The 26,488-nt window shown below is 42.0% G+C and overlaps 1 protein-coding gene across 9 annotated transcripts in view; it reads left to right on the top strand.

Annotated features, from left to right (window-relative positions):
- Positions 1–26,488, top strand: part of sipa1l1 (signal-induced proliferation-associated 1 like 1) — a 296,284-nt gene that overhangs the window by 165,253 nt on the left and 104,543 nt on the right. For all 9 annotated transcript variants that reach the window (XM_078406241.1, XM_078406248.1, XM_078406247.1 and 6 more), the window contains one exon: positions 17,575–19,344. In XM_078406241.1, coding sequence (XP_078262367.1) covers positions 17,823–19,344 — 1,522 coding nt within the window. In that variant the 5' untranslated portion in view covers positions 17,575–17,822. The remainder of the gene's footprint in view (positions 1–17,574; positions 19,345–26,488) is intronic.

Here is a 26,488-nt window from a genome sequence, read left to right as displayed (position 1 = left end):
TTTCGCCCCATAACCCCTGACAAATGCGGTGGCAGGGACAGGAATTATTTGTAGATGATTCTTCAATAAATGAAATCAAATAGAACAGAGTTCATCATAGAACACGCTGTGCAGTTGTTGTCGATGAGCACGGTAATTTGCATGGACATTCTTCCTTGCCCACTTTGTACCTTTTATCATGTTGACTTTGCTTTCTCCTGCTAAGGATCTGAAAAGCATATGCCATTTATATCATGAGAGAGAGAGATGATAGATTTTACACAGGGCCAGCTGGAAATTTATAAAAATTATTTTAATTTTCTGGTATCTTTATAATTATTAGAAGCACTGATTTTATTTGATCACGATGGGCTGTGTTAAAAATATCTAACTAATAAACATTACTTATGTTATATTACGTATGTACCTTTCAAGTCCCAGATGATAAAGCAGCTTGAGCAGAAAGGCATGACTGTCATGTCACAATTTGAAATCCTGTTATTTTCCTAAAATCTTGAGAGAGAGAGAGAGAAATAAATATCAGGACTAGCAGAGGTCAAGTGAATTGTGACTGCAAGCAGCAATGGTATTTCTGGTAGCTAGTGGGAAGAAATTGATATTGTGACTGTACAGAAAATTAATCTTGAGCAAACTGCATAAACCAGCTGTTCTGAAGGATTAGGTTTCCTCTGGCTTCATGTGGAGAATTGCAAAGCTGATCGTGCTGCTGAAATGCAACATAGCAGAGCTGAACTAAAAGCCAGCAAGCCATAACTACCCAGAATGGACATCGTGGGTGAAGATCTAAAAAAGATTGTCAGACCTACTGTGTAATTTTCCTTATTGCAATTGAAGAAGGATTGTAAATGCAACTGTGCTAATGAGACAAAATAACTTAAAATTGCAAACTTACAAACTAGACGTACATCTGAATCGTATTACAGTTGTCTCCCGGGTGCATTAACTATAGTATACTTGTCAGTGGTCATGGTTTTATGCTTTTTTTCATCACTCTCATATTCGTGCCAGTGAAGTAGCAATGAGTGCAGTTCCAGATGCCTTGAAAGGGATGCGGGAGGGAAGGGAGAGCACCAGGCATGAAAATAAATGGGTAAGAAAGAACTGTAGATGCTGGTTTAAACCGAAGATAGATACAAAAGGCTATAGTAACTCAGCGGGACAGGCAGCATCTCTGGAGAGAAGGAATGGGTGAAGTTTCGGGTCGAGACCCTTCTTCAGACTGAAGAGTCTCGACCCGAAACGTCACCCATTCCTTCTCGCCAGAGATGCTGCCTGCCCCGCTGAGTTACTCCAGCTTTTTGTGTCTATAAAAGTAAATGGAATGCAATACAGTCCACCAGTCTAGCCATTCTTTGTTACTGTATTGGGATGCCTTTTATTCTCTGTAAAATTTTGCTTTGTGTAAATTCAGGATGGTGTTACCAAGTAACAAATTACCTGTGCCAATTGCAGGAAGAAGGCAATTTAATTTTAATGACAATCTTTTGTTCAATTACTAATGTAATCATTGAACAATTTCTGTGCACAAATTTGTGGAATTAACCTAGTTAATTATCTATTCCCTTTTTCCAGTGTTACATTTTTAACAGTTTACTTGATGTTTAAATCAGATTTTATTTTTAATTAATGAAGGTTTACACGTGATTCCGTAAAGCTTAATTAGCTGTACTTTTGAATGTGGGGTCCCTGGAGGGAATCTGCTTCATGCTACTACTCGAAAGTGGAACAACTTTTTATAATTCACCAGGAGGTATAATCATTGCTTATCTTTAATTGCCCTTGGAAAAAATTGGGATCTGTCCCTTTCTTGAACTGCTTCTGTAGCAAAGGTACTGACCTGGTTCTTTTAAGTAATGAGTTCTGAGTTTTAAGTAATGAGTTTTTGATCCAACAACTTTGAAAGAACATAGATAGTATGCGACAAGAGGAACTTTCACTGGTTGACATTAACGTTTGTCTGTTGCTCATGTGTTTCAGTGAGCAGAGCTGCTATTGCAAATGTCTTACTGCAGTATATTTTGTAAATGAGTACGCACTGGAGCCATGGTACAAGAATCTTCATGTGAATCAATGCTTTATGGTGGTAGTTGGATGTTGCCATGTAATTGGTATTTGCCTAAATGTTCAGGTCTTCCTGGAATTAGGAATGTTTAATTTGCTGAGGATTTGCAAATGGATTTAAACATTCTTCTACCATAAGTGAATATCTTTCTTCTGACCTGATGTACAGTAAGGACAGACATTGATGGAAGAGCTTGGATGGGAGGATTAAGGGCGGCACTGTGCAGCGGTAGACTTGCTGCCTTACAGTGCCAGAGACCCCATTTCGATCCTGACGAAGGGTGCCGTCTGTATGGAGTTTGTATATTTTCCCGGTGACTGTGTGGGTTTTCTTCAGGTGTTCTGGTTTCATCCCACACTCCAAACACATACGTTTGTAGGTTAATTGGCTTTGGTTAAAAAATTGTAAAATTGGCCCTAGTGTGTAGGATAGTGCTAGTGTACGGGATCATTGGTCGGCGTGGACTCAGTGTATGGAAGTGATCGCTAGTGTGTGTGGACTTGCTTTGCCGAAGAGCCTTTTTTCGCACTGTATTTCCAAAGCCTAAAAGTCTAAATACATAGAAAATGGTAGAGTTGTAGTTCACACTCCAAAGACACATAGATTAGTAGGTTAATTGGCTTCGGTAAAAATTGTAAATCATCCCTAGTGTAAGTAGGATAGTGTTCGTGTAAGGGGATCACTGGTTGGCGTGGACTCTGTGGGCCAAAGGGCCTGTTTCCATGCTGTATCTCTAAACGACACTAAACTAAAGAGTACAGCGTGCAGTCATGGATATCTCATTTCAGAGGAACAATGAAACCAGAAAGATAATGCTGCACGGAATCAGTACATTGCCAACAGGGACAGGAAAGAGTTTTCACTGGAAAGCTAAGAGATGTAATGATTTCCTTTTTCAATTAGGTAAAAATTGAATAAAAACGTCTACCTCTGGTTGTTAAATCAGCAGCTAGGGATTGTTAATTTAAAGTTATCTACAAAATGTTAGGCTCAATTTCTGCACCTAAGAACGTGTAAAAGCAATGGAATGCACTACTGCCAAGAAGCACAAACTACTATGATCTTAAGGGGATATTGCGGATCAATTTGCATTGCAACTCAAAATCAGTAGAACAATGGGATTGGAATTAAATAGACACAAAAAACTGGAGTAACTCAGCGGGACTGGCAGCATCTCTGGAGAAACGGAATGGGTGACGTTTCGGGTTGAGACCCTTCTTCAGACTTAAAATTAAATTGGTCTAGAAAACCACAAGGCATAACATGATGTCTTCTGCCATAGGTGTCTATTGTTGATATATTGAGGAGGTTTGCACTCACCTGAAAAAAAAATACTCATGAATTCTAATAAGGTTTGCAGTTAATTTTGTAACCATAATTCATTCTCTCCACCTCCCTTACCTTTGGGATCTGTAATTACTGTGATCAAGGCAGTTCCTTCCAAAAAGAGCTTCACCTGTTGACTTCCTTACAATCCATTTACCGTGCAGTGAACGCTTATTAGTTAATCACTTGTTCCAAAATGAATTTACAGTCGTTTCCAAAACAATTCTCATCACAAGGCCAAATCTGGAGATTTAAAGTTGGAATACAAGTGTCACCACAGCACATGAGCCAAAGATTTTTATTGCACCATAATATGTAACCCCGTGGTCTGACTGATCCCTCACTTCATCATCACTATCCTGTCAGGAGATTCAATTCATTGAGGTGTAAATTGGCCAACACCAAGCTGTGTGTGCAACACACAATACAAGGGTTACATTGTAGGCAAAGCTTCCGTTCAGGTTTCCACACAGCCAAAGGACCATGCTTTGAGAGATAAGCAATAGCACGACCAGCACATCAAAGCTCCATAGCACTATCACAGTTATAAAGGTTGGTGAAGAATCAAACAATAAATCGTGAGCAGGAGGCTCCATGAATCCTTAAAGGGAAAGCCCAGCACATGAAAGATAAGACAGAAAGATATGCAACCAACCAGCAAGGATGGCAAGAGGATGATGCACCTCAAGCTCCTCAGTTCCTTAACATCAATTTTCAGCGAAATCAATCAATTCTATATGATGTGACGAAATGACACTTTATATATATCAGTGACTATGTAGCAACAATAAATTGCAGTGCTGAAGATCTGAAGATATAAACTAGTCAGATCTCCATCCAGATAGTCCCACACCACTATGGCAACTAACCACAGAATTGAAAACACATCACAGTCGGCAGGACAAAGTTAAACCAGCCACGTACCATGGGTTACTTTCAATCATACACTGTTGTCAAATAACACGTACTTACCTACCAAAAGCAAACTTGCCGGCGTTCAGTTTATGTTCAAGTGGAACAACTTAAATCTGGAAGCTATTGTGACCATGGTTCATAAAGCACACGAGATTTGAATTCCAAACAGGAGTTGAAAGTGAAAATTCTTAAAAATAGGGCTTCAAACAGCTTACAACATCAAGGAGCTGTAGAAATACTGAGGTCAATGTGAACAGGAGGAAATGTACTGACTGTGCTAAGCAAGATTTTATTTTTGATGATCAATCAACTCAGTCCAGGAACATCACGACACAAATATTTGGGGGCTAATCTTTAACTTAACGGAATCATAGAAATAAACAGCACTGATCCGGGCCTTTATCTTGTCCATGCCAACACTGATGCCTATCCACACAAACGTCATTTGACCACATTAGGCCCGAATCCCTCTACTCCTTTCATGTTCAAATTCCTTTTAAATATTGTCATTATATCAGCCTCCACCACTTTCTCCGACAACTCATTCCAAATATTCAACATCCCATTTGAAAATCTTACCTTTCAGATCTCTCAATTTTCTATCCTCTCACCTTAAACCTGTGCTCTCTAGACACTCCTACCTTGAGAAAAAGATTCTTATTATTTACCCAATGTCCCTCATAATTCCATTGACCTCAAATAGGTCAACTCTAAGCTTCCTGCTGGAATTCCAGTGAGAATTAACCTAGCCTGTCCGATTTCTATAACTACAGCGCATTATTCCAGTTACTATCCTGGTGAAACCAATTTCCATCTTTTGCTACTTACCACGTCCTGTAATATTGCTATCAGAACTCCAAGCATCATCTATTGAATTGAATTGAATTGAATAAATTTCATGAGTCAAGTATGTATACACATAAGGAATTTACCTTGGTGCTTTGCTCGCAAGTAACTACATGACATACAGTAAACAATTAAGAATAAAACATTATAATTTAAACATGTGAAGAATGAAATAAAATGCCAGAACAAAAGGAGGCTACAGACTTTTGGTTGTTGAGTAGAGCTACTGCTCGTGGAAAGAAGTTGTTTTTATGTCTGGGTGTGGCGGCTTTGACAGTCCGGAGTCACCTTCCAGAGGGAAGTGCTTCAAAGAGTTTGTGGCCAGGGTGAGAGGGGTCAGAGATGATCTTGCCCGCACGCTTCCTGGCCCTTGCAGTGTACAGTTCGTCGATGGCGAAGAAAGGTTGCAGCCAACAACCATCTCGTCTGATCGAATGATGCGCTGCAGCCTCCGGATGTCATGCTTGGTGGCTGAGCCAAACCAGACCATGATGGAGAAGGTGAGGACAGACTCTATGATGGCAGTATAAAACTGGACTATCATTGCCTGTGGCAGATTGTGTTTTCTCAGCTGCCGCAGGAAGTACATCCTCTGTTGGACCTTTTTGACTGTGGAGTTGATGGTGGCCTCCCATTTAAGGTCCCTGGAGTTGATGGTTCCAAGGAATTTAAATGACTCCACAGATGTGACTGTGGTGTTGTTGATCGTGAGTGTGGGGGGGGGGGGGGGGGATCTCTCCCAAAGTCTACATTCAGTTCCACTGTCTTAGGAGCCTTGAGCTCCAGGTTGTTGCGGTGGCATCAGGGCACCAGCTGTGTCACTTCCTGTCTGTAGGCAGATTCCTCCCCATCATGGAACAGTCCAATCAGGGTTGTGTCATCCGCAAACTTGAAAAGCTTGACAGAGTGCAGTTGTTGATGTAGAGTAAAGGAGAGGGGAGAGTGCGCAGCCTTGTGTGTTCTTATGCTGAGGGTCAGTGGGTCCAAGATGTCTATCCAATGTTTTATACAACAGCAATATAACATTTCAACTCTTATACTCAATATCTCAGCCTATGAAGGCAATAATACAAAATCCCTTCTTTCACTATCCTGTCTACCAGTGTAACAAAATAACTGCAGATGCTGGTACAAATCCAAGGTATTTATTCACAAAATGCTGGAGTAACTCAGCAGGTCAGGCAGCATCTCAGGAGAGAAGGAATGGGTGACGTTTCGGGTCGAGACCCTTCTTCAGACTGATGCCAGGGGGGCGGGACAAAGGAAGGATATAGGTGGAGACAGGAAGATAGAGGGAGAACTGGGAAGGGGGAGGGGAAGAGAGGGACAGAGGAACTATTTAAAGTTGGAGAAGTCAATGTTCATACCGCTGGGCTGCAAGCTGCCCAAGCGAAATATGAGGTGCTGTTCCTCCAATTTCCGGTGGGCCTCACTATGGCACTGGAGGAGACCCATGACAGAAAGGTCAGACTGGGAGTGGGAGGGGGAGTTGAAGTGCTCAGCCACAGGGAGATCAGGCTGATCAAGGCAGACTGAGCGAAGGTGTTGAGCGAAACAATCGCCGAGCCTGCGTTTGGTTTCGCCGATGTAAAGAAGTTGACATCTAGAGCAGCGGATGCAATAGATGAGGTTGGAGGAGGTGCAGGTGAACCTCTGTCTCACATGGAAAGACTGTTTGGGTCCTTGGATGGAGTTGAGGGGGGAGGTAATGGGACAGGTGTTGCATCTCCTGCGATTGCAGGGGAAAGTGCCCGGGGATGGGGTGGTTTGGGTTGGAAGGGACGAGTGGACCAGGGAGTTATGGACTTAACGATCTCTGCGGAATGCAGAAAGGGGAGGGGATGGGAAGATGTGGCCAGTGGTGGGGTCCCGTTGTAGGTGACGGAAATGTTGGCGGATGATTTGTTGGATCCGCTGGCTGGTGGGGTGGAAGGTGAGAACGAGGGGGATTCTGTCCTTGTTACGAATGGGGGGAGGGGGAGCAAGAGTGGAGCTGCGGGATGTAGAAGAGCGCCTAGTGAGAGCCTCATCTTTTATGGAAGAGGGGAAACCCCGTTTCCTGAAGAATGAGGACATCTCTGATGCCCTAGTGTGAAACACCTCATCCTGGGCGCAGATGCGGCGTAGACGGAGGAATTGGGAGTAGGGGATAGACTTTTTGCAGGAGACAGGGTGGGAAGAAGTGTAGTCCAGATAGCTGTGTGAGTAGTGGGTTTATAGTAGATGTCAGTCACTAGTCTGTCTCCTGTGATGGAGATGGTGAGGTCCAGAAACGGGAGGGAGATGTCAGAGATAGTCCAAGTATATTTAAGGGCAGGATGGAAATTGGAAGTGAAGTGTATGAAGTTAGTGAGTTCTGCATGGGTACAAGAGGTAGCACCAATGCAGTCGTCGATGTAGCGGAGGTAGAGTTCGGGGATGGTGCCAGTGTACGTCCGGAACAGGGATTGTTCGACGAACCCGACAAAGAGACAGGCGTAGCTAGGGCCCATGCGAGTGCCCATAGCTACGCCTCTGGTTTGGAGGAAGTGGGAGGAGTCAAAGGAGAAGTTGTTAAGGGTAAGAACCAGCTCTGCTTGGCGGAGGAGGGTATTAGTAGATGGGGATTGGCTGGTTCTACGGTCGAGGAAGAAACGGAGGGCTTCGCCAGTGTCGCCATTTCCAGGGAGCTATGGACTTAAACAGCTACAGTACATATGCATCCCAAAAGTCCTTGCCATTACTCTGCAGGTCCTAAATGGATTTGACCTCCCAAAGTGCATTACCTTACGCTTAATTCCAGATTAAATTCCACTTCTACCCAACTTTCTAGCTGATCTATGATTTGAACCTTCATAATCTTCAACTCTACAACATAATCAACAACTCCAGAGCACTCGGAGATAACCCATACAGGTCACAGGGAGTACATACAAGCTCCATATAGACAGTATTCGTAGTCAGGATCGAACTAGGATCTCTGGCGCGGTAAGGCAGCAACTCCACCGTTGCATCACCATGCTGCCCCAAACAATCATATCTTCAATTATTTCTTTACTCTAGTACTCAATACCTCTAATTACAAAACTGTGCTCTGGCCTATTTTATGAATTTATCTACCTGAACCCATAATGTCCACAGTTTGTGTGTTTCAACTCAAGATGTTTTTTTTGGTTTATCCACACTCTTCAGTATTTTTCCATTGAGTTTAAGATCTCATTCCTTGTTTGTCATGGGGAGGGTGTTGATTGATACATGGGTGGATTAAGTTACAAAACTAGAAATTAGAAAGTCTAAAAGGTGTCAGATAAGGAAGTGGAGCTGTGAAATGTAAAGATGGAGGGAGTGATATGGGTGGAATGGGGAAGGGAGGGAGGGGGATAAAAAGGGTAAATGGGGGAACTGGAGATGGGAATATGAAGGAGGGGAAAGGAGCAGAGTGACTGGTGAAGTGTGAGGAGAGATTTGTGCGCTCAGAGTGGGGATTGATCTGGGTGGCGATGGGGAGAGGAAAGCAAATTTTAAGTAAATGTTTAAGTAGGGTGGCACGGCGGCACAATGATAGAGTTGCTGCCTTACACTGCTTACAGCGCCAGAGACCTGGGTTTGATCCCGACTACAAGTGCTGTCAGTAAGGAGTTTGTACGTTCTCCGCATGACCGTGTGGGCTTTCTCCGAGATCGGTTTCCTCCCACATTCCAAAGACGTACAGGTTTGTAGGTTAATTGGCCTGGTATAAAAAATGTAAATTGTCCTTAGTGTGCGTAGGATACTGTTGGTGTGTGGGGATTACTGGTCGGTGCAGTCTTGATGGGCCGAATGGCCTGTTTCTGCGATGTATCTCTAAACTAAACTAAACTAACTTGGAAAATTTAAGTTAGTTCAACTGCTGGCAGCAACTACAGAAGCTAGTGTCTCTTTCAGTTCTTGGTTAACATTTTTCAGAAGCCAACATATGTTACGTTGTGTGCTAGTTTATTTTTAAATCGATGCTTGCTTCATCCACCAGGAAGTAGAAAGATAAAATGCAAATCACCATTCTCTTAATGCTTCACAAAGAGGTTAGTTTATCTGTAACAAAGAGCAATGACGGAGTAAAATGGAAGAGCTACATACAGCCTGTTCTAAGCACAAATGAAATACAAAGTGTATATATTTTTGTTTTTTCAGCGATCGTTTCGCTCACCTTTGCTCAGTCCACCTTGGACTACATGCAAGAGCAAATGGGGCAATTGTTTCACTGAGCCTCCCCCAGCCAACCTGATCTCCCAGCTGCCAAACACTTTTAACTCCCCTTCCCATTCCCATACTGACCTTTCTTTCCTGGGTCTTCTCCATTGTCAGAATGAGGCCAAACGTAAACAGGGGGAACAGCACTTCATATTCTGCTTGGGCAGCATTCAACCCAGCGGTATGAATATTGATTTCTCTTACATCGTAACCCTTGCATCCCCTCTCTCCATCCCTCCCCCCACTCTAGTCGTCATACTAGTTTCACTGTCGTCCTGTTGAGTTTCACTGTCTGTATAACTCGTTTCACCTAGTCCACGGCCAACTATGGACCACTGTGGGCTTCCCCTTTTTTTGATCATCGTTATTTTTTGCATATCTCTTATTCATTTGTTCTATATCACCGTCTATATCTCTCGTTTCCCTTTCTCTGATTCTCATTCTGAAGAAGGGTCTCGACCCGAAACACCACCTATTCCATTTGTTCAGAGATGCTGCCTGATCTGCTGAATTACTCCAGCTTTTGGTGTCTATCTTCTTTAATTTAACAATTTAACGCTTGGAGTACTGTGTGCAGTTCTAATTACCCATATATAGAGAGGATGTCATTGTATTGTAAAGGGCACAAAGGACATTCTTTAACTGGGCTTGTGGGCCTGAGTTATAGAAGGATGTTTGATACGTTGGGATGTTTTTCTTACGAACTTGGTTTACAATTCAACCTTACGAGCTGTACAAGATCATGATGTGCATGGATAAAAGTGAATGCTCAGTCATTTTTCACAGGGTAGTGGATTCTAAAACTGTAGGGCATAAGCTTGAGCAGAGAGATTAAAGAGGTACCTCAGGGTCTACTTTTTCCACTCAGAAGACGTCTGTATCCGGAATGAGCTACTAGAGGAAGCTATAGACGCGGATACAGTAATAAGCTTTAAAAGACATTTGGACAGGAAGGGACTAGAGACATGTGGGCCCTGGGACAGACAAATGGGACGAGCCCAATATGCCATTTTGCTCGGCATGAACAATGAGGGCCGAGGGCCTATTTCCACACTGTACGGCTCTATGACTCTGAGTACGTCCATTTGTGGGCTCGTTTGATAGCTTGGTGATCAATGAATGGGAAACTGGAGTTTCAAGGTCTTGTTAAATATACTTGAATAAAAAGAAAAATTAATTTTGGGTCATGCTTTTCTGCACAATACTGTGGAATCCAACTATACTAAGGCTAATTCCACTCTATTATCCCAAAGTGCACATGTCATATTATGGAGCAGATTATCAGAGTTGAACATTTTTAACAAGCCTCTGATTTGGCTTCATGATCCTTGGCATTCTTGAGCTTATTATTGCCCCAATGTTTTCGTTAAGAATTTTTACTTTTCTCCAGAGGTAAATTCAGTGTTTTGGATTCTAACCCCACCCCCTCACCGTGCAATGAAAAGGAATAGAGTTTGAAAAAAACATGCCAGAGTGTTGTTTTGCACCGCATTAATCACAAAAATTTCAAGAGTTGACGCATCTTAAATCATTCTCAATATAGGTTTATTCCCTTTGTAGGTTATGAAAAATGTTATGTAAAATAAACTGTTACATTTGGGATGAGTTCCTGTGCAGACTCTTAACTATGGATCTGAACAGCAGTGACAATTTTTTTTTGCTGGGAGTGGGAAAATCTATGCACTGACGACCAGTTCAATTAAAAGCAGCAACGTATATTATCTCTGGATTATTGAGCAGGACCTTATACATCCGAAATAAACTGATAACAGAGTATTCATTTAAAATGATCACATTGATCACTGGCTTCAGCCTCTGCCTGGAGATCAGACTTGCCAAATCTGTAAATTTCTTGGTTAACCACATACTATGAGCAGTGGAACAATATCAGAATTGCATTGGTCTTGTGTTATGTTGTTTCACGTATTGTGGGGCAGATCTTAAAAGAAAATTAATGAGAAGGTTACAGTAATTGAAATTCTGACTTATCTCTCACTTGACCGTGATCCGTACAGAGTTGTTGGTTTTACTCAGCCTGATCACTTGAGATGGAAGGAGTTGCTGACAGACCTACCGATGAATACTTTCAATCAGACAGATTACATGCCCGAGGATGAGAGGGAAGGTGGTAATGTCCCTCTTGGCGTTCTAAATGTGCATGTTAATGAGGCCAAGCAGTGTAAATTGGGAGGGTAGAATACTCAGGCAGGTGGGTGGGAGAAATAAATCCTGTTCAGAGGATTCTGTGATTTTTTTTTAAATAGAAAAACAAATGAGTCAACTTTCCTGGCAGTTATGCGTAAACTCATCTGCAATACTTTAACCATACGGCGATTTATTAGTGATTACTCATCGGCGCTAACGTTGCCAGGTCTTTTATAGTAAAGTTCTCGGTTGTTGAGAGCCCGAAGCCTGATAATATGATGCATTAGCTCTGCACGATATTATTGCAACATTGCTGCTACCTTGGCTCCACCTTTGGGGCTGAAGCTTGTGGATTCCAGCTGTGTGATCACACTTGAAACAGTCAGCAGTTCAGTGCTGGAGCAGTGAGACCAGAGGTAAAGTCTTTCACTTGAGACACTAAACTGAAGCCCCGACTACCTGTTTCCATGGTCAGGACAGCTGTTGAACGATGATTGTTTTCATTTGGGCCGCAGGAGGATCCTGATTTTTCCCATTCTCATTCTCATATAAGGGCGGCACGGTAGCGCAGCGGTAGAGTTGCTGCTTTACAGCGAATGCAGCGCCGGAGACTCAGGTTCGATCCTGACTACGGGTGCTGCACTGTAAGGAGTTTGTATGTTCTCCCCGTGACCTGCGTGGGTTTTCTCCGAGATCTTCGGTTTCCTCCCACACTCCAAAGACGTACAGGTATGTAGGTTAATTGGCTGGGTAAATGTAAAAATTGTCCCTAGTGGGTGTAGGATAGTGTTAATGTACGGGGATCGCTGGGCGCCACGGACTTGGTGGGCCGAAAAGGCCTGTTTCCGGCTATATATATATGATATGATGATATGATATGAAATGGGATCATCTGGCTAACCGTCAACATTCCATTTGCTGTGAGCGCTTGTAAGAAGCTTTTGAAATTCTTGTTGAGATGCTTTATTATTTTTTTTAATATAAGGGGACTGTTATTGATTCCACCTAATGCATTTAAAGATCCAAATTTAATTAAATCCTGAACTCTGTGTTTATTTAAGCACATTTTGTTTGTGGGGGTTTGTTTATTCTTTAATGCGACCAAAAGGTGTTCATCGGATTTGCCAGTAAAGGTGATATTGTTGTATTGTTTTGGTGTGTATTAGTTAATTACAGCTTAATCTGATACAATTTAATTGTAATGCTCACTTGCATTGCATGCTAATACTTTTTTGATTTGTTCTCTGTATGATTGTGATGCATACAGCTTGAAATTCGTTGCTCAATTCTCATTGATGATTTTGTTTTAATCATTTTGTTTAAAAATAAATTAAGAATCAAACGCAAGGGACTAGACCAAGTTCAGGGACAGATGCTCTTTTTCGAAACAGAGTTAATTGTTCTTTACAGCAATCAGGTATTTTAAGATTGTCAATTTTATTTTCTAAGTCTCCTCTCAAAACATGTTGTGGTGAGAGTTGAACCCATGACCTCTCAACTGCTATCAACTCTGTATATTTTAAGATATGCAATTGACACAGATCATTTTCTCAAAAATCTCAAGTTCTCCACTGCCCAACTAGTGATTATTGCATAAGTTTTCCATTGCTAATTGCATCATTTAACCTGTTTGTTGAGGAATTAATGTGATGTTTTATTTTTGATCATCACTGAAGAGCCTTTTGAAAATAGGTTTGAAAACATTGGCATAATAGAAGGCGATCCAATGCTTCGACTGCTCTAGTTATGGTATTTAACAAGCAGCTTTATTGATGCTTTTATGAAGAAATGTAGAAGTCCTGTCTTTATAATTGCAGGATGAATTCAACAAACCTCTTGCAGAATGGATTTTGGCAATATTTAAATATACTTTTTTCCTAAGAACAGGATCGTGATTTTGAATTTAGTGAATTCCTTTCAGTTGAAATGTTAGGGGTACCCTTGTTGGTTATTGCTGAGATCGTTGTCAAAATGTATTTATTAATCTGGGAAAAAAGTTGCTTGTTCTGCCAATTTGAGTCAAATTTCATGGTAAGGGCTGTTGAGCATTGAGAGTAATGTGAAGCTGGCTGATGTTGAGGGTGGAGGAGGGGCAGAGGCAAAAAGGTCTTCAATTTTTTGTTTTGCCCCCGAAGTTTAGGTTTATTGTTGCCACGTGTACCGATAGACAGTGAAAAGTTTTTGTTTGCGAGGTATCCAATCAAATTAGATAATACCAGACCTGAATACAATAAAGCCAAACAAAGGTAGAGCGAAGAATCAAAATAGTGACAGATTTACAAATGGAAAAGCGATTTAAAAGTGTGGAGCGATTTGAAGTTAGTAGATCCTGTTCTTGGACTAGCACACATGGAGCCGTTGTACTCGAGCTCCATCTCAAATCTTTATAAGTGTTGATTATTGAAGTTCCGCTTTGTAGTTTCAAGAGTGTCAGTGGTTCAGTTGTTGTTAGTGCCGACTTTGAAAGATGTTTGTAATTTGCTTTGTTTGCCTTATATAAAAAGGTTTTCTGCCAGTTTATTGGCAACTCTGTAAATACCCAATTCAGATCAATAGTTCATAATGGTTTTATTTCATGGCTTCACATAATTCTCAGTGCCAGGGCTAGAATGGGCAGTATTTATCCACCCATTTGCAGAGGCTTAAGTGGTTTCTTGAGATACAGTTAACCTAAAATGAGAAGTACGATGTCATGGTTGTGTATTTAACAACAAGAATGGTAATACACACCCATATCAGTATTTTATTATTTTAAATGTTTTTAATTTCTTTAATATTTTTCCAAATTTTCAAGTTTAGAATTTTTTTTCTAGACATCACGGCCATGTAGTACTTAGCCTAAGATAGACACAAAAAGTTGGAGTAACTCAGCAGGACAGGCAGCATCTCTGGAGAGAAGGAATGGGTGACGTTTTGGGTCAAGACCCTTCTTCAGACTGGTTAGGGATTAGGGAAATGAGAGATATAGATGACGATGTAGAGAGATAATGAACAATGAATGAAAGATATGCAAAAAAGTAACAATGATAAAGAAAACAGGCATTGTTATCTGTTTGTTGTGTGAAAACGAGATGCTAGTGCGACTTGGGTGGGGGAGGGATAGGGAGAGAAGGAATGCCGGGACTACCAGACATTAGAGAAATCAATATTCATACTACTGGGCTGTGAGATGCCCAAGCGAAATATTAGATGCTGTTCCTCCAATTTGCATTTAGCCTCACTCTGACATTGGAGGAGACCTAGGACAGAAAGGTCAGTGTGGGAATGGGAAGGAGAGTTAAAGTGTTTAGCAGTTTTCTGGTTTCATTTGAGTCATTGTATTTTAGATTGATCCATTGGGTGTGTAAATATGTCATATTCTATACTGCAGTGGAAGGTACTGATCTCATAGGTTTAGTCCTGATTTGAGATGAATGATCTGAATTGGGTCATATTTCTCCTTTTAAGTTTGAAAGACATTCTGTCACTCCAAGTAAATGTCTGCATATGGGTGCTCAGCATGGCTGAGTTTGGATGTGAGGATTTGCATTTGCAATGTTCATGGATTCAACTCCCAGCTTAAATCAGGAGAGCAGGAGAATTTTTCAAGTGAACAAATTGTTCATCATTTTGTATTGCTCATAGAAAGGTAACTTTGTAAATAACCAGAAAGTTGTTACTGAATTGTCAAACTTTTTAAAGAGAAAATAACAGTTAAAAAATAAATTGGAAATATCGGTACTTTCACATTATGTTGGTGATTTTTACTGCCATAGTGGATTTGTAATCTTGATATATTTTTGTCATATTTTGCAGCATGCATTGAGATTCCGATGTCTTGCAGAATTTTTCCAGCTCTCCTTTTAACTGGATTTCCTGGCATCTTGTTTGTTTCTCCTTCACATCCTCTTTTATCCTTCTTGAATTAATCTGTTTTCAGTTCTAAACCACTGTCCCACCTCCTTTATATTCTTTAGAAAAAAAAGTATGCATTTCATAACACAAAATCAGACATTTTCAAAGACGGGTTCTTTGAGCAAACAGTGGGACTAAATGTCTCAACTTTATTTTATCATGGTTTCTCGGAAAAAGACAGTCTGAATTATAGGATGAACTTAAATTGATCAGAATATTTGTGGGGAATGAAATGGTCAACATTTCAGATTGATGATTTCTTATCAGAAGATTTCAGATGGAAGGTCAAATGAAAGCATCATCTTTTTTGTTTCTCCACAGATGCTGTTTGACCTGTTGACTATTTACAGCATTTCTGCTTAGTACTTCATATTTCCAGTGTCTGCATCTTTTTCAAGAAATTGAATCTGAGGTATGCACAAAACATCAAGGTTGCAGAAACTTAATAGTACTTTTATTTTTCTTAGTTTAGTCATAAAGGCCCGTTGTCCTGGTGATAACACTGGGTTGGAGTTGCAGGGGTTAGCCTGGCCAGGCGATGTTGTTGATATCCTCCAATGCTGTTATGCCACTGCGTGCCGCTGCAGGCCGCATCTGACCTGTGTGCTTGGCCTCCTGGAGCGGCAGTCGGCTGGAGACGGCCCGGGATAGGGATGATGAGTGGTAGCTGCACAAGACCAGGAACAGCATTTTTGTGGGTTGAAGTGTCTGGATCAAGGCATTGTGGAGTGGGCCGCCAACGGAGGCCCTGCTGCAGCCTATGGTTCGAGTGGATGAGACGCTGCTCCAAAAGGCTGGGCCCATGGATCGGACATGGCCTGCGGCAGTATGAAGCAGCGAAGCAGCAGTGGAGGACATCAACGACACTACCTTGCCAGGCTGACCCCTACAACTCCAACTCAGTACCGCCACCAGGACAACGGGCCTTTGTGGCCAACCAAAGGCTCTAGATTTTGAACAACTTCACTGGACACGTGGCAAATCCTGTGTACTGACTTAGTGCAAGCTACTACCACTACACTCTGTGTAAGAAAATAACTGCAGATGCTGGTACAAATCGAAGGTATTTATTCACAAAATGCTGGAGTAACTCAGCAGGTCAGGCAGCATCTCAGGAGAGAAGGAATGGGTGACGTTTCGGGTCAAGACCTTTCTTCAGACTGAGACCCCTACACTCTTGTACTCAAGTAAGATTGTGCCTATTTATAGTAAGATTTTTACTGAATTGTATGCAGAAAATGAATTTTAATGTACCCAGGTACATGCAACAATAATGTACCATTGAACCATTGATATTGCCTCCAATAATTAGGAAAAGTCAGTTAGCAAACTAATTCATGGGAGAAAGCAGTTCAAACTGCAGAGTTTTATGCTCAATAAAAATATTTTAAATCATGGTTTTAAATCATATTTGGAGAATATCAATAATGTCATTTTCAACATAGAACCTTTGGCTCACTGTATTTCATTTCACTATGTCAGGAACAAGATTGGTTTGATCTGTTGGGTCTAGTGCAGAAATGATCAGGTCTGGGATTGGATGTATTAATGTCAAGTCCGAATGACCTGGCTCAATTTTACACATCTATGTGCATACAGCACAGGCCATTCAGCCCATCAAACCGATGTTGCCTGTCTGAGCACTTCCATTACTTCCAGCATCCCCCAATGATATATTCTTTCTCACATGCCCATTAACACCATCATAATTATCTTACAACCCACCTACACTCAGGGCAATTTGCTATAATCAATAAGCTACCATCAAGCACATTTTTGGGATCTGGGTGGAAACCAGAGCAGCCAGGGGGAGACGCAAGCACAAGTGCTAAGGTTAGTATTGAACTCAAGTTGCTGGTGCTGTGAGGTAGCAACACTGCCTGTTATTACCGTGCTGCTCCCAAAGCAAGGTACTTGAATCGCGGAATCGTCAAATTTGTGCTGTTTTGCAATTCAGCATAGATCAGTTCTATTGGACTATTCAACTCTCCGTTTCCTGTTAGATGCTCCCTCCACAGAGGCTGAGTGCCCTGTGAAGGATTCCTAGAATTTTATGTGCTTTTTTTGGATTTCCAGTACTTGTGGTATTCCGCTCTCATGTAGGTATTTCAAATTGCTTTATATAACTTTAAGCAGAAACAAATTAACTGATGCATTTTTTTCTCTTTTCCCCCCAGATTTTCTTGAAGCCATGGCAGTTAAATAATCTGTGAAATCCATATTATGAAAATGCCATATGGATCATCAGAGAGAAACTCTACAGATCACGATCAGCTCGAACATGTGTATTTTTGAAAACTATTCTACAAATTATTATTAACTTTCAACTGGACTTGCTTGGAAATTGCTCTCGCGGAGATTTCTACTTGATGAAAGAAATGGTCGTATATTTAGTGAAAGCTGTTGTGAGAAACCAGTGTGGAGTATGACCAGTTTAAAACGTTCCCAGACTGAAAGGGTGTGCATCAGTGCCACTTCAATTCTTGGGCCTGAACTGACGATAGGCTCACGCTCAGATGACTTCTATGCACGGCGATTCCGAACGCCCAATGGCTCTTTCGGTTCTGTGAATTCAACAGGGCCACCACGAAGTGAAAGTGCTCATCATGTTGGTGCAACACCAAGTGTGCCTAAAATGGGTGTTCGAGCAAGAATTGCAGATTGGCCTCCCAGGAAGGAAATGGGGAAGGACTCTTGCAGAACAAGTGATCAGGAATCTGCAGGCAGTCCCGACGGCACAGTGATGTCCATCCACTCCAGTAGCCCAAGCAGTAGATTGTGCCAAAGTAATCAAAATTCACTGGAGTCTTTGTCCTCGAAGAGGGTGCACAGTGATTATAGACCGTGCAAGGCACAAGAAATGGAGAACTTGGATTCCAGGTTTCTTACACCTGACGGTTACCTCCAGTCCCCTGCAAAGAACCTTCGCAGAATAAGGCAGCGGAGCAATAGTGATATCACCATCAGTGAGCTGGATGTGGATGGAGGAGAAGAGTATGGGGCTTTGAGTCACAAAATGGGAGCTGCTATTCATCGTGAGTATGGTAGCACTTCCTCTATTGACAAGCATGGTATGTCAGGAGATAGTTTTTTTGATTTATTAAAGGGTTACAGAAATGATCAGACAGATCAACGCAGCCCAGCACCAGAGCAACTCAGCGAGCTATTAAAGGCAGAAGCTAATAAAGCTTATGGTACCAGCATGGGCAGCACCAAACACGACTCGGTAGATGGTTTCTTTGCACACAGAGGGAGTCCCAGGCCACAGCACAAAGAAAGAGAAAAACCATTTAAGAGGAGGTCAAAATCCGAGACAGGAGACTCATCCATTTTCCGCAAGTTGCGCAATGCCAAAGGTGAGAGTGAGTTGGGCAAGTCGGCAGACTTCGAGGACAGCAAATCAGAGGACAGTATGAGGAGTTGGGCTTGCCAAAAATGCTTTGCCCATTACGATGTGCAGAGCGTGCTCTTTGACTTGAATGAAGCCGCGATGACCAGGCATAGTGTTATTAAGAGAAGGAACACCACAACAGGTGCCTCAGCGGCTGCTGCTGCCTCGTTGTCCGCTGGTCCGCTTGCACATTCGATCAGCTTCAGCTCTCCCGCAGGAAGCACAGAAGACCTGAACTCAAAAGAGAATCTCAACGTAGACTACGGGGATGAGAAAAGCAATGAACTTGTGCTAAGCTGTTCGTACTTCCGGAATGAGATTGGCGGAGAAGGAGAGCGCAAGGTTAGCCTCTCCCGGTCGAACTCTGGGTCACTAAGTGGAATTGAAAGCAACTCCTTTGAACTTTCCTTGAGCTCGCACTGTACAAATGCAGGAGTGGCAGTGTTGGAGGTAGCAAAGGAAAACTTGGCTGTGCATTCTGACAAAGTGAAGCGATATATAGTAGAGCATGTGGACCTCGGAGCTTACTACTACCGGAAGTACCTCCACCAGAAAGGTAAAGTTCTGATTTATTGCATCTTTACTTTTGGAAATTCTTTTCCTGGTTGCAGAACACTGGTTGCTGAGACTGGTTGCTAAAAAGGTTGTCCAGTTCGCATGGTAGATTTAGACCAAACATATTTTGTGTGTCTGAAGAGGAGAGTGTTAAAATATAGCTGGAAAATTGAACAACAATGATTTTTTTTTTCTGGTTTAGCATGTAATTGGAACAAAAAAATTCTGTCATGATTGTAAATGACACAATCCATTGGAAAATTTCAATTTTAGTTTAGAGATACAGCACTTACTCACTCCTTATAAACTCCCTGAATGTTTAACACTGTCCTCTTGCTCAATCTCTGTTCCATTGTGGTCTTGACTCCAACGACAAAAGTTGTGAATATTGAAATTCACTCCTTAAACCGCATCTTCCAATTTCCCTTTTTCTCTGATAAGATAACTTCCTTAAAACTTACATTGACTGTGCTTTTGGTCATTGTCCTAAAATCATGTAGCTGGGGTCAAGTTTTTTTCGATGCTACACCCATGAGGTTCCTTAATGTGTTTTTGTATGGTTAAAAGTATTTTGATAATGGAAGTTGTTATACTCTGGGCATCGGACTGTACTTGTCTACTTCTGAAGGCTAAGCTAGGTTAAATAGCAGAATGCACATGTGCTTTAGTGTTAGATACCATCTATGCTATTGCAAGTTCCTGATTTAAACGTTGTTTCAAATTCTATAAGTTTCTTCAATTAAATAGCCTCACCAGATTCTAGATTTATCAGAGCATCGTCCCCTTGTACCCGAACTTTAGACAGATGCAGATGAAATGTGCGGTGGCAGAAATGAATGCACTCATTAATTTTCTATCCCTGAGAAACCAAAATCAATTTTGTCTTGGCTTATACAAGACCTATTCTCTCAGATAAATTATCTATGAAGTGTTTAGAAGATTTCCTGTGGAAGATTTTATGCAAGAGTAACTAATTAATCAATCCATAACATATGCAGTAGTTTTATGCAAGCTTTTGCAGAGTCGACACAAATTTACCTAGCATTATTTTGTACTCTTGGCAATAAATCACATTTGCTTTTACTGCACTATTTAGAATTTATTTATAAAATATTATCCAATTAAATCCTTTGGAGTTCAGATTATCTGTGAAGTTAAATTCTACTACCACATTGCAGAACACTTTTAATGTTATCTTTTAGCCTGTGTTGAAGTAATCTAAACTTTAAGAAATCATCAGTTGTTACATTTTGGAGGCTGCAACATAATGCAGGGCTTCACATTATTTAATCTTGTTTTTAATTTTGATTCAATAAATCTAAAGACAAAAATCTTTCATTCATATAACACTAAAATCACATTTGTCACAAAACACTTGCTTTAAAAAAGGCCTTTCAATGTCCTTATCTCTTCTTTTCTTGGGTAGTTGATGCTTTACTTTAGTTTAGTTTAGAGATAGAGTGTGGAAGCAGACTGCTCAGTTCACCGAGTCCACATCAACCAACAATCAGCCTATACATTAGTTCTATCCTACACATTAGGGACAATTTACAGAAGCGAATTAACCTAAAAACCTGCCCATCTTTGGAATGTGGGAGGAAACCGGAACATGCAGAGAACACCCAAGCAAGGAAGAACGTGCAAACTCCATACTGACAGCACCCATAGTCAGGATCGAACATAATCTCTAGCGAGGTAAAGCAGCAACTCTAATGCTGCACCACTGTGCCACCACTGTTTATCTTTTCCTACCGGCCTCGACCAGGATATAATTTATGTGCTTCCTTTCATTTATGTGCCTCCTTTAAGTTATTCATGTAACACTAAAGCACAGAAGGCTGTGGAGGCTAAGTCAAAGGATATTTTTTAAGCAGAGATAAATAGATTCTTGATTAGTACGGGTGTCAGGGTTTATGGGGAGATGGCAGGAGAATGAGGTTTCGAGAGAGAGATAGATCAACCATGATTGAATGGCGGAGTAGACTTGATGGGCCGAATGGCCTAATTCTGCTCCTATTACTTATGACCTTATGATCAACTTCAATTTATGTAGTGCCTTTTTCATGTTTAGGAAAACATTACATCGTGCTTCACCATTGAATAGAAAAGAGACCGCCAAAGTATGGTGAGAATGAGCGAGCTGTGGGGTTAGCCAAAGGCTTGTATGAAAAGATTGTTTCAAAAAACATTTTCAATTGCCTGCACTAAATGCAGCAGCATGTTGAGTTTATCTCCAAAGTTAATTCCATTGAATTCAATGGAAATGAATTTCAGAGGCAGAGCACAACGCTGCTGGTACGATAAAGCATGTTTAGTGCTACCAATTGAGAATCAATTTTTTATATGGCCGAGTCTTTAGAAGACAGACGTTTTTGGAAAGTGCAGAGAATTATGCTGATTTTTCTGTTACTATTTCACTTTGTTTTTTAGTCTGGATAGTCTAGGTCATTAAGTTCAGAAATGATGTATGAACAAGATTTGGATGAGACATGATATAGGTATCTGTGTGGTTTCAGACACATTAACCATTAGTTGGATGGTAGCCAGTTAGGTGTGTACTGGCGGCAATCGTACTCGCAGGAACATGGGAAAGCAAATTTGTGTTAGATCTGCAACAGTGTCAAGTCAAAGTTACCTCAGCACAGGAGGGCATTTCATTCCTAAAATCTTGCACTTCTTATTCATTTCTGCCATTACCACACCCTTACAATTTATTTCTAAAATATTTATTAACTATATCTTTAAATATCCTAAAACATTTAGTAGCTTATATTGTTTCTGGGACAGTATTCAAGTGAGGAGTCAGACTGCGCAAATTGTGATAAAGGAAAGTATAAGCTCGTTGATGCAGCACTTTAAAGATAAGAAATGATAATGACAGATATTTGAAATGATCAGAGGAAAATGGAGAAACAATATCAAAGTTTTCACATACAAAGCAATTAACTCGTGAAATGGACTTTTGTGATACTGAATTACTAATGTGAGTAATTCAAGAGGGAGTTAAGTCTTTTACGGGATGTCTGCGAGATTCTCCAGATTTTAAGGTGAAGGGGAAAAGATTTAATAGGAATCTGAGGGGTAACTTTTTCACACAAAGGGTGGAGGGTGTATGGAACAAGCTGCAAGAGGAGGTAGTTGAGGCAAGGACTATCCCAACATTTAAGAAGCAGTTAGACAGGTACATGGATTGTACAGGTTTGGTGGGATCTGGACGAAAAGCTGGCAGATGGGACTAGTGTAGCTGGGATATATTGGCTGGTGTGGGCAAGTTGGGCAGCAGGACCTGTTTTCACACTGCATCACTCTATGACTCCATGACCCTATAAGTGGTTCAGGGTTCTGATTTTGTGATTTCATCTATTCATGTGTTATTAGACAACATGTCCAGAAATGCAATAGAGCGTGCTCAAGGCCATAACACAGTCGAAAGGGCATTAAAATCATGCTTTCCATCTTAACTATCCTTCCTACAGCAAGGTGATCAAAACTAAACACAATACTCACTAATGTCTTGTTCAACTCTAACATTATGTCCCAACTTCTCTCATCAATTTCCTGGCTCATGAAGGCCAATATGCCAAATACCACCTTCACCACCCTATAAACCAGGATGCCACTTTAAGGGAATTATGTACCAAGTCCCTCTGTTCGACAATGCACCCCAATGCCCTACTGTTTGTTTCTCCTAGGTTGACGTCCCAAAATGTAACACCTCACACTTATCTGCATTCAACTCCATTAGCTATACCTCGACCCACTTGCCCAGCTGATCAAGATCCTGCTGTCATTCTTGATATCCTCCTTCACTGTCAATGACACCATCTACTTAGTGTTATCAGCAAGCATATTTATATATTGATCATGCCTTGTACATTCTCATCCAATTTGTTCATATGGATGACAAACAGCAATGGGCCTAGAACCGATAGCTCCGATGCACCACTCATTATGGACCAGCCCGTAAAACGCCCTCCACCACTGCCCTCTGATCCTGACAATGCAGACATTTCTGTATCTGGTTAGGTTTCCTTGGAGCTCATGCAATCTAACCTTCCAGAGCAGCCTGCCATGCGGAACCTTATCAAAGCCTTGCTGAAGTCCAAATAAACAACGTCTATGGCCATGCCTTTGTCAATCTTCTTGGTTACTTCTTCAAAAATGAGAACACAAATTGCTCTGCACAGCAGTATTTTGTAGTCTTACTCCACTATTTAACATTCCGCATTTTAGTTCTTCCTGCCAAACTGCAAACCCTTGCATTTTCCTATCTTCTTCATCTGGCACCCACAGCAACATGTTTTCTTCCCAGGAAACAACAGCATCCTCACTGTCACAATTTTTTCTAAACTGATTTTGTTAAAAAGTTTCAATTCCTTAGATATTCAGACACGAGTACTAAATCCTTCATGCTCAAGCACTTGATTACTTAGTAATTCCTTCATTCTTCTTGTTATTCTCCTTCACATTCAAAGTTATTTCAGAACCATGTTAAATTTTAAGCATTTTGCTCCTGTCCTTGAAACTAAATGAGCAAAGTGATGAGAAGAGCAGACAGGGAATGAAGATGATTATTCTTCGGTTGGTATTCGAGCAATGTTGACATTTTTTATCAAATCATACATTGCTCGTCTGTCACTTTATCTTGAGTTCGTGCACTACCATCTACATATTTAAAACAATAGAACAGTAACATTGTCAGAGTGATTTGTTCGATGTTGCAGAACTGTTTTAATAACTGTACAAACCTTTCATTCTGCTACATTATACATTATCCAGGATTCCCATATTCCCTGTAGGGAAGGCCTAGTTTTAAATCTGGCAACTGTTTGGTGTGATACATGTGAAATAAGCTTATCTTGAGGACAAATTACCAGCACATGTGCCCATGTTGTCATCTTGTGTTACAGCCTACAACTTCCTGACCGGGAACCTTAAGCCATTGTGATTTTGTCCCAACATGAGTACATGAAAAGCCCTCCTAGAGGTCTGGGACAGTACGTTATTGCAACTATAGCAGTTCATTGAGAATGAGATTGTGAGAGTGGAGTTAGATTTCTGGTTGTGGTGAACAGTAAAAAGGGTCATCTTTACTGTGAATTGGGTTCTATCAATGAAACAATACATTGGTTCCTTTATTTAAGGAAATAAAATAACAGATTGAAAAGTTTAATTACAGTTGTGTGAGACGCTGGTATGCAGATAAATCTCAGCGTCCAAAACGCAGAATGTTAGCCTGAAGGAGCAAAATTTAATTAAGCAGGCACAGTAAATAAAGACACAAAGTGCTGTAGGAACTCAGCAGATCAAGTAGCAACCAACGCTGCCTGACCCGCTCAGTTACTTGAGCACTTGTGCCTTTTTTTGTAAACCAGCATTGACAGTTCCTTATTTCTACATTAGACAAAGTGAATGTTGAGTCTTACTGCAAGGACATAGAGTACATGAAGGAGGGCTTAGGTCAGGTAACCATGCTCTAACCCAAATCCATTTATCTGACATTGACTCAGTTGATCCTCTACAATAGTTGTTATGGGATATGTGTTATTGTCCTAAATGTGCCATTAACTCTTTCTGTTTTAACACTGATCCAACTGTAGATTTAAAAGGAAATAGTATTGCTTGCAATCACTCAAATTATTTCTCTAGCATGCTTGTTGCCTTGTCCTAGAATACATATTCTGTGTATTGCTTTGGACGTGACAGGATTATTTGGAACCGTTTTACTTCCCTAATCAGCTTTTATTTCTTTAAACCAAATCTCTCCTCCTCTCACTCAATCTATTCCCATATATAGTAAGACGTTTGTATTTATTTTTAAAGCATGCATCCATAAAATTAATCCCCTTCATCCCCACAAAGCGAAAACAATTTATATTTGAAACAGGTCTTGCAGGACTAAGCAGTCCAATAAAAAATCAGCTTTTTTTTTTGTTCTGCCAACCTTTCCATTCTCTGACCAGTTGGACAAAGCAATCTTGCAAATTTATTTAGAATTATGTGTAGGTAAGAAAGCTTTGACAATAGCCATAGAAAATTAATCAATTTGTTAGGATTGTTTTTATAAATAGACTAGACCAAGTGGACCCGTTGGGCCCATTCCTCGTAGAGGGGGGACAGGGAAGGGGAGAGGGTGTGACTGAGTGAGCCCTGGACCCAAAGCCTCTCCTGTATTGGTGTAGCACCCTCAACCCCCCCCCCCCACTCAATCCCCCTTATCCCCCCTCCTCCCCCCACTGACCCACTCCATCCTCCCCACGCACCCTCATTTGCCCCTCCCCTGCCCCCACCCCACTTGCCCCTCCCCTGCCCCCACCCCCACTCCCCCAGCCCTGCCTCCACCCCCATTCCCCCCTCCCCACCCCTATTCCCCCCTCCCCTCACCCCCCTCCCCTCACCCCCACCTCCCTCCCTTCCCCCCAACCCCATCCCCTCCCCCCACCCCTACTCTCCCTGGCTGCACCCCACTCTCCCCCCACCCCCAATCTTCCCTCCTCCCCACCCCCACTCTCCCCCACCCCCACTCCCCTCCTCCCACCCCACTCTCCCCTCCTCCTCACCTGCACTATCCCCTCCTCCCCACTCCGTTCTCCCCTGCCCCCCCACTGTTCCCCTTCCCCCCCACCCCCACTCTCTCTTACCCATCCCCCCACTCCCCTGCCCCCTGTCCCCACCCCCACTGTCCCCATTCCCCCTTTCCCCCTCGTCCCCCACCCCCACTCTCCCCTCTCCACCCCTCACCCTCTCCACCCACCCCCTCGTCCTCATCCTCATCCTCCCCCATCCTCATCCTCCCCTCCCCCATCCTCATCCCCCATCCTCATCCTCCCCCTCCCCCATCCTCATCCTCATCCTCCCCCATCCTCATCCTCCCCCTCCCCCATCCTCATCCTCATCCTCCCCCTCCCCCTTCCTCCTCCTCCTCCTCCTCCCCATCCTCCTCTTCCCCCATCCTCCCCTCCCCTGACGCTCTCGTCACCCCCTCCCGCCCCGCCCCATTGGCCACTGCAGTTACTCGGACGAGCCCCCCCCACCCACCCCCGGTTTGTTAATTTTTTTTAAATGGCTTTTTTAAGTCTAATCTATGAAGTAAGCGGGTTTTAACATCCACAACGGGTCCGAGCCTCCGCAGAGAGGATGGGGTG

Source organism: Rhinoraja longicauda, chromosome 10 (genome assembly GCF_053455715.1).
Source record: "Rhinoraja longicauda isolate Sanriku21f chromosome 10, sRhiLon1.1, whole genome shotgun sequence".
Classification (NCBI taxonomy): Eukaryota; Metazoa; Chordata; class Chondrichthyes; order Rajiformes; family Arhynchobatidae; genus Rhinoraja; species Rhinoraja longicauda.
Note: the sequence above shows the minus strand (reverse complement) of the source record. Positions and strands in the feature narration are given on the sequence as shown.